The 13,983-nt window shown below is 47.7% G+C and overlaps 1 protein-coding gene across 3 annotated transcripts in view; it reads right to left on the bottom strand.

Annotated features, from left to right (window-relative positions):
- RPH3A (rabphilin 3A) overlaps positions 1-13,983 on the bottom strand; it is a 119,800-nt gene that overhangs the window by 51,904 nt on the left and 53,913 nt on the right. For all 3 annotated transcript variants that reach the window (XM_079986949.1, XM_079986948.1, XM_079986950.1), the window contains exons 3-4: positions 11,458-11,601; positions 3,050-3,179 (exon numbers count right to left, since the gene is read on the bottom strand). In XM_079986949.1, coding sequence (XP_079843075.1) covers positions 3,050-3,179; positions 11,458-11,601 — 274 coding nt within the window. The remainder of the gene's footprint in view (positions 1-3,049; positions 3,180-11,457; positions 11,602-13,983) is intronic.

The raw sequence follows: 13,983 nt of genomic DNA on the forward strand, positions 1-13,983 counted from the left end.
GGGGGGAGGAATTGCGGTCCTGTGAATTCGCAGGAATTGCGGTCCTGCGAATTCGCCCAGTCACTGTCCGCATAGCATGTGAGCTTCGCCTCACCTTCATCTGGCAGCTTAAGACAGAAGTCTTTGGTATGCTTCAGGTAGCGCAGTACCCGCTCGATACCGTGCCAAGCACTCACACAGGGCCATGACGCTTCCTACTTAGCAGATTGGTAGCAAAGGCAATGTCCACAGATCCCAAACCACAGATCCCAGGACTCTTTAAAGTGGAATAAGAGTGCTTTCAGATGGGCCAGATGAGCGGGGTATAAATATTGGCATTATTATTAGCAGTGCTTTTTTTTCTGGGGAGGGGGACGCAGGGGGATGCATACCCCTAAACATTTTGTGAATCTATTATTATTATTATTATTATTATTATTATTATTACGTACAAATTAGAAAACATACATATTCACAACAAAAGAAAATACAAAAGAAAAAGAAAATACACCAAGGGAAAAAAATTAGAGAATATTTTGTCTCTTTTCATATTTACAGTTATTTATACCTCTATAAAGTGCTATTCACAATAAAGCAGTGAAATGAAAGATAAGATATCAGAAAAAAGGAAAAAAGAACAAAGAATAAAGAAGTAAAAGAAAAAGATCATAAGTGAAAAATTTTAAAAGTAGATACATTTTTAAAAGTAGATAAAATCTGGTTGTGTTTAGAATAATCTTGTGCGTAATATAAAAAATACAAAGTGAATCTTTGTACTTCTGTCCATTTACTATATTTATTTTTCCCAATTTGAACTATAAAATGGTGATTTTGGCAAAATGAACGTACCCCTAAGCATATTTTTTTTTTGAAAAAGCACTGATTATTATTATTATTATTATTATTATTATTATTATTATTATTACTATTATTATAATTATTTGGATGTGGCCTGTCTGAAAGCTGTGCGCGCGCACACACACACTTTCCAATAACAACAATCAAGGAGAGTCACGTTTCTGACAGAAATGGCGCCAGACATTTTTTGGCCCGGCTGCGGAAGGTCGACTGCAGCAGATGGGGGATCCTTCTCATGCCATCTGTGCCGCGCAGCCCTGGCGCTGCCACTCGCACCCTTGAGGGGAGGCTGCCTCCAGCCTAATTAAGGATGTCATCTTTCCACCAAATACCTGGCACAGCGAAGCTTGCTTTCGAGATGGCGGGCAAGGAGGACTGCCTGGCTCTGAGGCTTTGGTGAGGAATACAGGAGGAACGGTCCAAGGCACAGGGGGCGCTTCCCCCTCCAAAATAAATAAGAACACAAGGAGAGCACCTGCAGGATCAGGCCAAAGGTTCACCCAGTCCAGCATCCTGTTCTCACAAGTGGGACTGCCTCTGCTCTCTGCCCACCTGTGACTTCCAGCAACTGGTATTCAGAAGTATGACACTTCTGGCAGTGGCGATAGATCTGTCAGTTTGCATTTCTTAGTGCAGAAAGTATTGATCTGATGTGTAGATCCTATTCTAATTAATTCCAGAGGGTTCTGGAAGCTTCTCTGTGCGAAGAAGCAAGCAGAAGCTTCACGATGTTTGGGTTATACTTCCAGAGAAGCTGAGTACAGCTGGTTTAAACTGGTTCTCTTATCTTTTTCTATCCAGGTCATGCTGACTATAATAGTAGGGCCAGAAGGAGCCGGGGTTTCACTTTCTCTATCTCTCTTTCCTTCTGGTGTGGTGTTCTGTATACAGTCATACCTCATGTTACGTTTGCTTCAGGTTGCGCGTTTACAGGTTGCGGCCTGCGGCGACCCGGAAGTATCGGAAAGGGTTACTTCCGGGTTTCACTGCTTGCGCATGCGCAGATGCGCAAAATGACGTTGTGCGCATGCACAGAAGCGATGAATTGCGACCCGCAGGTGCAGGTTGCATTCTTTTCAGGTTGCGAACGGGCCTCCGGAACAGATTCACAACCAGAGGTACCACTGTATAGTGTTAAAGTTTAGACCAGGGTAGGCAGCCTAAGGTCCATGAGCCGGATGTGTCCCAATCGCCTTCTCAATCCAGCCCATGGACGGTCCAGGAATCAGTGTGTTTTTACATGAGTACAATGTGTCCTTTTACTTAAAATGCATCTCTGGGTTATTTGTGGGGCACAGGAATTCGTTCATTTTTTTCTTCAAAATATAGTCCAGCCCATCACACAGTCTGAGAGATGGTGGGCTGGCCCACAACTGAAAAAGTTTGCTGACCCCTGGTTTAGACTTATTATAAGTTATTCTAAATTTAAGTTAAGTCTGCTGCAACTGGATTTCTTATGGACAGTGCCAGTCCTGAATGTATTGGGTTTGTGACCATTATGCTCATTTGCCTTCAGTAGCAGTAAAAGCTCTGCTAGATGAAATATCAATTGCTTCTGGTCTATTTTTGGGGAATTCCTGCAATGTATTTTAAGTTGTTACTCTGATAACTATACAGTGGTGCCCCGCAAGACGAATGCCTCGCAAGACGAAAATCTCGCTAGACGAAAGAGTTTTCCGTTTTTTTAGGTGCTTCGCAAGACGAATTTCCCTATGGGCTTGCTTCGCAAGACGAAACGTCTTGTGAGTTCTTGCAAGTTTGTTTCCTTTTTCTTAAAGCCGCTAAGCCGTTAATAGCCGCTAAGCCACTAAGACGTTAATAGCCGCTAAGCCGCTAACAGCCGTGCTTCGCAAGACGAAAAAACCGCAAGACGAAGAGACTCGCAGAACAGATTAATTTCATCTTGCGAGGCACCACTGTACATTGGAATCTACTCTGGATCAATACTGAGTAGAATTTCATGACAAGATCATCTCCATCCTTAGCGTTTAAAGGCCAAAATGCCACAGGCCCCAAACATTTGACAAGCCGCCTCTTCCCTCCAGACCCTCTTGGGTGCTGAGGTCAGCTGAGGATGCCACCTTGGTAGCTCAGTCACCCTCAGAGTCCTTCCCTTCGTCCCAGGAAGCAAAAAAAGCATTGGGCCACCCCTGGAAGAAAGCATGCGAGGGCAAGGGAGGCGGTAAAGGGGGCAGAGATTTGGGTTCCTCACCTTTTTGCAATCTTCACACACCACACAGGCTGACCCCAGGCGCCCCAGCTGTTCGCCGCACAAGATGCAGCGGTTGACCCCGTCACCGGCCACGTTTCGGCGCATGTCTTCCAGGCGGTTCATGAGACGCCTAAAAGCAAGGTGGCAAGGCAGCAGAATCAACAACAACAACAACAAAAGGATGCTTTTGGCCAAGTTAATTGATTAAATCAGCCTATTTCCAACCCAGAAGATCCATAGCTGTCAATCGTCCCTTATTTGGCGGGAAACTCCCTTATCCCAGCGCCGTGTCCCACTGCTGTCCCTTATTGATGATGTCCCTTAAATTTCCCGGGTTTCAAAGGAAGCAGCTCCTCTCCCTCCCTCCCTCCCTCCCTGCCAGCCAGGGAGGAGGGAGGCTCCAACTGTGTTGCTTGGCTGCGTTGCTCACCCAATAAGGAGTCTAAGAACGACTTGGGGGTGGAGCTTGCATGCCTTGTGCCGATCTAATCGGCCGCATTGCCTGGGGACTCGCCTTTGCTCAGCGCTTCCCAGCGGAGAGGTGACGGTGGTTTTCCTTGCTGCATCCCCTTTGCCGGGTTGCTGCGCTGTGGGAACCACCGCTTGAGGCTTTGTTTGGCTTCTGGCTGGGCTTTCTGCCTTTGGCTCGGAGGGGCTCAGATGTCGAACATAACTGTGCTAGGAAAATCCCTTATTTTGGCTGCTGATCCCTTATTTTCGAGGCTGCTGGTCCCTGATTTTCAAATTTGTAACTTGACAGCTATGAGAAGATCTTGCTGAACTAGTTACTCCCATCAGCCCAAGGTTGCGCAGCCATGCTCCCACCAGCCTTAAGTCACATGGCTGTGCTCAGAGCCGTCTTTCCCATTGGGTTTACTGGCGCGTTGTGCCAGGGCGCTGGCCTCTCGGGGCGCCCCAGCGAGTGGGGGAGCTGCGCAGCTTTGCCAGCGGCCTCCCCTTTCTTTCCTTCCTGCACACCCTCCAGCTGCACCCCATCAACAATATAAGCCAGTGTGGTGTAGTGGTTAAGAGCGGTGAACTCGTAATCTGGTGAACTGGGTTCGATTCCCTGCTGCTCCACATGCAGCTGCTGGGTGACCCTGGGCTAGTCAAACTTCTCTGAAGTCTCTCAGCCCCACTCACCTCACAGAGTGTTTGTTGTGGGGGAGGAAGGGAAAGGAGAATGTTAGCCGCTTTGAGACTCCTTTGGGTAGTGATAAAGCGGGATATCAAATCCAAACTCTTCTTATTCCCAAGCCCCTGTGGGAGGAGAGTGATCCCCACAGAGCCTTGGGAAAAGGTCGACAACTCTGGGAAACGGGGGGTGGGACGCCGGTGGGATCTTTGCACCACGGCGCCGGATATGCTTAAGACGGCCCTGGCCCATGTGGTGGATGTGTGAAAAAATGAAAAAATATTGGGACATGATATAAAACGAAATGAAAAACTATTTAAATACACTTTCCCAAAGAAACCAGAAGCATTTTTGCTAGGGATAACAGGGGATGAATTAAAAAAGGCAGATTACAAACTATTCATGTACGCAACGACCGCCGCTAGAATCTTAGTGGCTCAGAAATGGAAATCCCAAGAAATCCCAACTTTAATGGAGTGGCAGACAAAAATGATTGAATACACAGAACTGGTGCAATTGACTTATAAGATTCGGAACCAAAAAGAAGCAAAGTTCGAAAAGGATTGGAGTAAATTTGTTGAATATATACAGAGTAATTGTAAGCATTTAAAAACTGTAGCAGGATTAATGTAAATCTTGTGATGTGGATGGAGTGTAAATAAGAAACTGTAAGAAAAGATTTGAGACATGAAAACCATTGAAGGGATGGAAGAAAGTCCGGGCGCAATAAGGCGCGGGGTTAATAAGAAGACATACAAATTTTTGAATGTAAGAGTATTTATTTTATTTGTTGTTGTTACAAAAAAGCAATAAAAAGTATTTAAAAAAACAAAAAACGGCCCTGGCTGTGCTGGCTGGGGTTGAGGGCAGCAGACTGGCAAAGCCTGGGTTAGAAAGCCTTTTCTTAATTAATGTCGGCTCAACGCTGCCTTTCCTTCTAAGGAGGTACAGAGGTGCCTCGCAAGACCAAAAGAATCCGTTCCGCGAGTCTCTTCGTCTTGCGGTTTTTTCGTCTTGCGAAGCAAGCCCATTAGCGGCTTAGCGGATTAGCGCTATTAGCGGCTTAGGGGCTTAGCGGATCAGCTGATAAGTGGCTTAGCGGATCAGCTGTTAAGCGGCTTAGCGGCTTAGCGGATCAGCTGTTAAGCGGCTTAGTGGATCAGCTGATAAGCGGCTTAGCGGATCAGCTGATAAGCGGCTTAGCGGATCAGCTGTTAAGCGGCTTAGCGGCTTAGCGGATCAGCTGATAAGCGGCTTAGCGGATTAGCTGTTAAGCGGCTTAGCGGATCAGCTGATAAGCGGCTTAGCGGCTTAGGAAAAGGGGGGAGGGGGGGAACCGCAGGAACTCGCAAGACATTTTCGTCTTGCGAAGCAAGCCCATAGGAAATTCGTTTTGCGAAGCACCTCCAAAACGGAAAACCCTTTCGTCTAGCGGGTTTTCCGTCTTGCGAGGCATTTGTCTTGCGGGGCACCACTGTACAGTCCTTTCAGAAGTGAGAGAGGGGAGATCACACAGTCGAAGGCTGGACAACTCAGTTGTGGTGCTGATAATGCCAGGGTCACAGGGTCAATCCCCATATGGGACTGTGTCATATTCCTGTATTGCCAGATACCCCTTCCAACTCTACAACTCTATGAATTCTATTATTCAGCATCTGTTTCATATGAAACGTGACACAGCGCTGCAGGGATTGTGTTATATACCTACATACTCATGGAATTCGTACTCCAGGGATGCAGGGGTTCAAGTTTTACTTTGTATCTGGGCTCATCAAAGCACAGAATTGTAGAGTTGGAAAGGGGTATCCGGGGTCATCTAGTCCAACCCCTGAAACGCACGAATCTCAGCTACAGAACCCATGACAGATGGCCATCCAGCCTCTGTCTAAAAACCTCCAACGAAGGAGACTCTACCACCTGCTGAGGGCGTCTGTTCCACAGTCAAACTGCTCTTACCACCAAAAGCCTCCTCCTAATGCTTATCATTTGAATCTGTTGGCTCGGGTTCAACTCTCCAGACCCTTAATAGCTAATGGCTATTAATAGCGAGTGGCTTTGGCCCCTCATATTTACGGGACCGCCTCTCCTGGTATGCCCCACAGAGGACCTTAAGGTCCATGAATAACCATAGTTTAGAGGTCCTGGGCCCTAAGGAAGTCAGGCTATCCTCCACCAGGGCCTTTTCAGTGATGGCTCCGACCTGGTGGAATGCTCTGTCCCATGAGACTAGGGCCCTCCAGGATTTAGCCTCCTCCTGTCGGGCCTGTAAAACAGAGCTATTCTGCCTGGCCTTTAATTAGAATTCAGCCTGAACTTTTATTTCCCTTCTCTTCCCTCTCTCTCGCCTTTTATGAAGATTACCCACTCTGAGACCCCACAGCAAATTCTCCCCTGGCCTCCTCACTGGTCCAAGTAGGACTAATTCAGCCAGCCAGCCCTGGTGATTATCTAATGCTTATTAGATGGATTTCCCCTAAATTGATTTCTGAACTTTGAATTTTATTGCTATTCATGTTTTTATACTGTATTTTATGCTGCTTTTACAAGTAAGTGTTTTAAATTTATTTCTTAGCCGCCCTGAGCCTGGTTTTTGAACCAAGAAGGGCAGGGTATAGATAAAAAATTGTTATTAATTTATTATTAATGCTATTCTAGGCTGTATCAACAGAAGTCTAGTGTCCAGATCAAGGGGAGTACTAGTACTAATCTGCTGTTAGCCGCCCTGAGCCCGATCTTGGCTGGGGAGGGCGGGGTATAAATAAACTTTATTATGATGATTATGAGGGTAAAAGGATCTCGCAGGTAAACTCTGTACAGGTGTGCCCCCAAGATCCAGTATGTATGGGATCAGAGGATTTCAGAGAATATGCTGTTTGTCTTTCCTCGCACCTCTGTACATTTGTGGCCAACTATGCAGCTTAGAGTAGGAGGAAGAATCCGACCAAGGCAGAAGGTTCATTTGCCTTTTCCCGTTGAGAAACAAACTAAGTAGGGCTTGCAGGGGGGCTGCAGCTTGCAAAAACCCCTACCCCCACCCGCCAACTGCATAGGCAGCCCCTTCTGCCAGCAACTAGGAGCTTCACAAACACCCCCAGCAACCTCTCTCCCTGCAAGTTCGGTTGGGCAGGCATGCTGTGAAAAATCCCAAGCAGATAAAAATAGTTCATGCAATAAAAAATCTATTATTTATTCTGTTCTGAAGGGAATATATAAAGTGAAGGAGGGGGGGGAGCGGGGAAAAGAGAAGCCCTCTGGAGAGCTTTTCCAGAACATCCAGCCCTCAGGAAATTTCATCCCCTCCTGTCGCGGTGTGACCCAAATCTGACAAAACCGTTAAATCAGTGTGCGTTATTTGGGGAAGTGTTGTTGGACGAGACACACTTGCCTGAGCCAGACATTAAAACAGGAGCTGCAGGTAAAAGCTTTGCACCAATCCTGACTTCGGGACTGGGCTCAGTTCAGCTTATTTCGCAGTTCCTGGCACACCCCGTGCTGAGCACATTATTAGCAATAAATGAACAGGTGATTTTTCTCATTATCTGTTCCGCTGATATAGGCGGACCATTTTCAAATAAATCAGTTGCAGACTAATTGATTCGTCTGAAAATGGCTTACCTATATTAGCAGAACAAGCGATGAGGAAAAAAGGAATGCAGGACGTAAATTAGCTTTTACGTTCATCAAACGGTGCATTTTTAAAATCAAATTCTGAAGTTAAAAGTTTCTGAAGTTTAACATCATCTGAAAAAGGTGGCTTTACATACAAAATAATATACAATAACTTTTTCTAAAGAGTACAGAGGAGTTTAGAGGATAGAACTCTGTGTAACCGTGATGGGAATCTGATCTGGGGACAGAGACTGCGGAGGTAGATCGGAATAATTTGTGAGCTAATTAGCGGTACCCACTAAAATCAGTATCAACACGGATACAAGGAAATGCGTTTACATTATTTATTTAAATTAGTTAAATACATTTAAAATATTACACCGATGGCACTAGGTGTTCCCAGGAGGCCAGTAAGGGGACTGGTTTCTGTCCTCTAGCATCTGTCTATTTTTCTGACTTTTATTATAACACTAGGTTTCATAAAGACCGAGTGGCGCTGTGGGTTAAACCACAGAGACTAGGACTTGCCCATCAGAAGGTCGGCGGTTCGAATCCCCGCAACAGGGTGAGCTCCCGTTGCTCGGTCCCTGCTCCTGCCAACCTAACAGTTCGAAAGCACGTCAAAGTGCAAGTAGATAAATAGGTACTGCTCCGGTGGGAAGGTAAACAGCATTTCTGTGCACTGCTCTGGTTCGCCAGAAGCGGCTTAGTCATGCTGGCCACATGACCCGGAAGCTGTACGCCGGCTCCCTCGGCCAATAAAGCGAGAGGAGCACCACAACCCCAGAGTCGGCCATGACTGGACCTAATGGTCAGGGGTCCCTTTACCTTTAGGACATCCAACGAAGCTGAAATTTGGAAGATTCGGGACAGAGCAAAGATTATGCAGCCCATAGTTATAAACTACGGAACCCCCTGCCACTGGAGGAAGCGATGACCACGAACTAGGATGGCTTCAAAGGAAGATTAAGCAAATTTGTGCAGAATTAAGCTACTGTAACACGCAAACATGGTTGGACAGTGTTCTCGAAGCTACGAACATGAGTCTGACCAAACTGCGGGAGGCAGTGGAAGACAGGGGTGCCTGGCGTGCTCTGGTCCATGGGGTCACGAAGAGTCAGACACGACTAAACGACTAAACAACAACAACACGCAAACAAGAACAAAACACAAGAGCACTTTCTTGTGGTTTCCAGAGACTCCTTCTGTGATACTCAGAAGGAGTGCTGAGCTTCAGTTGTGCAACGCTATTTGTGTGAGGTCGACAGCAGGAGAGGGAAGCCGGTTTTAAATCAAACGTGTTCGCGAAGAGAACACGTAGTTAGTGTTATGTTAAGTTGCAGCAGCGGCGAAATGCCCCCCTCCCTCCAAGAGCCCCCCCCCTCCTTTACAAACAATGTTTCTTAAGCATCCTGGCAAATTCTCATGCATCCCAGAAAGAAGTCGTTTCCCACTCCCTGCTCCTCGTGAGAAATGGTGCACTGCAGCAGCTTATGGCTGGGAAATAAGTCAAGCGTACCAGCTCCTCCTTGCTGACTGGGCTGCTGGTGAGCAAGGGAGATGGGAGGCCTTTTGCAGAAACACACACGGAGGCCACTCATCCCACCTACGAAAACCTCAGTGACAAAATTCTACGTCTCCTGGTGGCCTCATCCTGGGGAGGCAGGGAGGGGTGGCTTCCAGCACTGATGGGGATGGGAGCTGAGTTCAAGTGCCCCTGAGTTCCCTGTGAAAAGGGACTGGTTGTTAAACCACTCTGGATACTGCAGCTCTCTGGGTTGAAAATAGGAGTTGCACAACCACTCTCAGCACCCTGGATAAATGACAGGTCCAGGAGTCTTTGGGGGAAACCAATATTTTTTTCCAAAGTGCTCACATAGTGCTTGAAATGCATGCATGTGGCCCAGCTCTGCATTTTCTTGCTTGCTCCCCTCTCCCATTTTGTTCACATATCTCCTGAAATAATAGCAATGGCAATAACAATAATTACAGTGGTAAAGGTAAAGGGACCCCCTGACCATTAGGTCCAGTCGTGGCCGACTCTGGGGTTGCGGCGCTCATCTCGCTTTATTGGCCGAGGGAGCCGGCGTACAGCTTCCAGGTCATGTGGCCAGCATGACTAAGCCGCTTCTGGCAAACCAGAGCAGCGCATGGAAATGTCATTTACCTTCCCGCTGGAGCGGTAGGTACCTATTTATCTACTTGCACTTTGACATGCTTTCGAACTGCTAGGTTGGCAGGAGCAGGGACCGAACAACAGGAGCTCACCCCGTTGCGGGGATTCAAACCGCCGACCTTCTGATCGGCAATTCCTAGGCTCTGTGGTTTAACCCACAGCGCCACCTGCATCCCAATTACAGTGGTACCTTGGATTAAGTAGTTAATTCATTCTGGAGGTCCGTTCTTAACCTGAAACAGTTCTTAACCTGAAGCTCCACTTTAGCTAATGGGGCCTCCTGCTACTGCCGCCGCGCTGCCGCCGCACGATTTCTGTTCTCATCCTGAAGCAAAGTTCTTAACCCGAGGTAATATTTCTGGGTTAGCGGAGTCTGTAACCTGAAGCGTATGTAACCCGAGGTACCACTGTAATTTGTATGCTGCCCATCTGACTGGGCTGACCGAGCCACTCTGGGCGGCTCCCAGCAAAAAGAGGGGGAAAACACAAGACAACATCAAACACTAAAAACTCCCCTGACCAGGTTTGCCTTGAGATGGCTTTTAAACATCTGGACTACAGTGCCCATCATCCCTGTCTGCCATCCATGTTGCTAGCAGGGGGTGATGGGAGACGGAAGACAACGACATCTGGGAGACCCCAGGCCACCCAGCCCTGTTTCTGCTTCAGGCAGAATTGGCTTGTGGTCTCCTAGCTCTGGAGCAGAGAAGACCAGGAGTGCAGAACACGCAAAGAGAGAGGTGCAAGCCCTCCAACAAAGCAAGCTGTCCAGCACCACGGAAAGGATGTTGGGATGGTAGAACAGTAGAGTTGTAAGGGGTCCCCAGTGGTCATCCAGCCCAACCCCCTGCAATGCAAAGATGCAAACAAGACCTTATGGCCATCCAGATGTTGATGGAAGAGAACAACCACTGGCCATGTTGGTTGGGGCTGATGAGACCTGGTGTCTGGGAACATCTGGAAGATAACTTCCATCATATGCAACCACTGGCCATGTTGGTTGGGGCTGATGAGACCTGGTGTCTGGGAACATCTGGAGGATAACTTCCATCATACGCAACCACTGGCCATGTTGGTTGGGGCTGATGAGACCTGGTGTCTGGGAACATCTGGAGGATAACTTCCATTATCTCCAACCACTGGCCTTGTTGGTTGGGGCTGATGGGACCTGGTGTCTGGGAACATCTGGAGAATAACTTCCATCATCCCCAACCACTGGCCATGTTGGTGGGAGCTGATGGGACCTGGTGTCTGGGAACATCTGGAGAATAACTTCCATCATACCCAACCACTGGCCATGTTGGTGGGAGCTGATGGGACCTGGTGTCTGGGAACATCTGGAGGATAACGTCTATCATCCCCAACCACTGGCCATGTTGGTTGGGGGTGATGGGACCCGGTGTCTGGGAACATCTGGAGGAATGCAGATTTGCTACCTGCACACAAATCCACACAGACCACGACTCCCAACTCACGTGGCCTCCTTACCCAATGCGTTCCTGCTCCAACTCTTCCATCTTCTCGGCGCGAGCAATAACCCGGTTGATGATCTCCTTCTCCTCATCCGTCAGCTCTTCGTTCTTCCTCCCTCGGTCTGGCTGGGTCCCGTGAGCTGACCAGCTGCCGGGGGCTCTGCAGTGGGCATAGGAAAGAGGGGGATCTGGTCAAGGAGGGCATCTGAGGAGGACATCAAAACTGCTGCAAGTGGAACCCGACGCAACACATGAGCCAAGGTGGACGGTTGTCTTCATAAGGGCATCGAGCCAGCTTTTAAAAAAAAATATGAAAAAACTTCTCTACCATTTAATAAAATATAGAAATCTCCCAACAGGTCACAAGGAATCTAAGTAGTTGACATTTCTGCTGCTCAGCATGAAGAAACGTATTTGATCTGAAAAGCAAAGGGTAGAAAGGGGCAGTACCTCAAGTGGTCATCTAGTCCAACCCCAGGACAATGCAGGAAATCCACAACTGCTGCGCCATCCCTGCGAGGCGGGCACCCAAATTTTGCTTTTATGCACACACACAGCTGTTACAAACAGGTATACTTCTAAGACCAAACAAGATGTGACGGCAATGAAGATGTGTCACTGCATTGCGGTCTCATTTTATTTTATGTTATTATTTTATTTATTTTAGGATATAGTCTAGGAGGGAGGGCTAGTGCACTCCTGATTCCAGATTGAACCCCCATTCCCCAACGCCTACTACTGGCACACAAAACTCAAGAGAAAGATGCCTCTATGCATCTTTTTTGACAAGGCTTGTGATGGAGCTAGTGTGTGAGAGAGCCAGCACTACTCAGAGGAGTTTGCCTCAGGTGTTTCTGCATGAGTCCCTGTTCTGGGCCTGCCACTTCTTTATTATGTGCACCAGAAGCAGGATGAATAACCAAAACGCCCCCAGTGCAGGGAGATGGCAGACCTGCCAGCCCACAGCAGTGGCCGGTCACAAGGAGAGCAGTAACTCATGCAGATCTGCAAGAGGCAGCCTCCAGTCTATGCAGATATATGCTGTAAGAGTTATTTCAGTTATTTATCCACCATGTATCTGATATTAGCAGGGGTCAGCACACTTTTTCAGCAGGGGGATGGTCCACTGTTCCTCAGACTTTATGGGGGACCGGACTATATTTTGAAAAAAAATATATGAACGAATTCTTATGCCCCACAAATAACCCCGAGATGCATTTTAAATAAAAGCACACATTCTACTCATGTAAAAACACACTGATTCCCGGACCGTCTGCGGGCTGGATTTAAAAGGCGACTGGGCAGGAACTGGCCCGCAGGTCTTAGGTTGCCTACCCATGGATATTAGTAACAGCCAACTGCGCTACATCCCTCTGTCAAGGCCATGCTCAACAAATCCCACATTGTGAAGGGGCCTTAATTATTTAGTTTTCTTCTGTCCCCAAACTCTCCCACTTCCTCTCTGCCCAGAGCTCTATCCATTGCTTCTTTTTGCTTATTGAGCTGTTTGTGATACCAGCTTCTCCTCTTGTCTGGCAACAGCAGCTGGAGATGATGGCTTTTTACTCGTGACAAAACCCCATCTTGCAGAGGCAAGCTTTGAATTCCAGCCTGCCTAAATGAAAAGGATGGAAGTTTTTACAATGGCAACCATGTTTTATCTAGTGTAATGTTCATAAAGAAGCATGCGGGTGGCACTGTGGGTTAAACCACAGAGCCTAGGACTTGCCAATCAGAAGGTCGGCGGTTTGAATCCCCGCGACGGGGTGAGCTCCCGTTGCTGGGTCCCTGCTCCTGCCAACCTAGCAGTTCGAAAGCCCGTCAAAGTGCAAGTAGATAAATAGGTACCGCTCTGGCGGGAAGGTGAGCGGCGTTTCCGTGCGCTGCTCTGGTTCACTGTACACCGGTTCACTGTACACCGGCTCCCTCGGCCTATAGAGCGAGATGAGCGCCGCAACCCCAGAGTCGGCCATGACTGGACCTAATGGTCAGGGGTCCCTTTACCTTTACCTTTAATGTTCATAAATGTACCAACCAATCATATACATAGATGTGTGGACCACATGTCTGGAGCAGCACATGAAGACCATCCTGAAACCATTTTGACTCCCAAACTGACCAAATGTTTTCTCTGCAAGGAGGGAGGGGGTGAGGGAACCTGCCCATTGTCTCAGGAATTGGGTAATCACCATCTCAGAGGAATGGCCAGACTACCTGGAAAGGCAATCAGATAAGGCATTATCAGATAACCTGGCAGACAGGAAAAGCAACAACATTCAAATTTCTGTTGTAGACCGCCTTTTCTGTGATGTGGGTATGATGTTTGTGGGGGGTGGTCTTGGGTTACACCCCTTCTGTGATGTATGTATGATGTATGGAGAGGTGGTCTGGAGCTCCAGGGCAGGGAATTTAAAATGTCTATATCAGGCCTTGCGCGCCATTGTTCTGGGTCCTCCTCCTTTCCTGCGTGTGAAGGGGGCACCCTGTTGCAACAGTTTATTAAAGATCAGGCTTACTAGCTGCTTTGCTTCTCAATATTCTC

This window comes from Podarcis cretensis (assembly GCF_951804945.1).
Source record: "Podarcis cretensis genome assembly, chromosome: 8".
Lineage (NCBI taxonomy): Eukaryota > Metazoa > Chordata > Lepidosauria > Squamata > Lacertidae > Podarcis > Podarcis cretensis.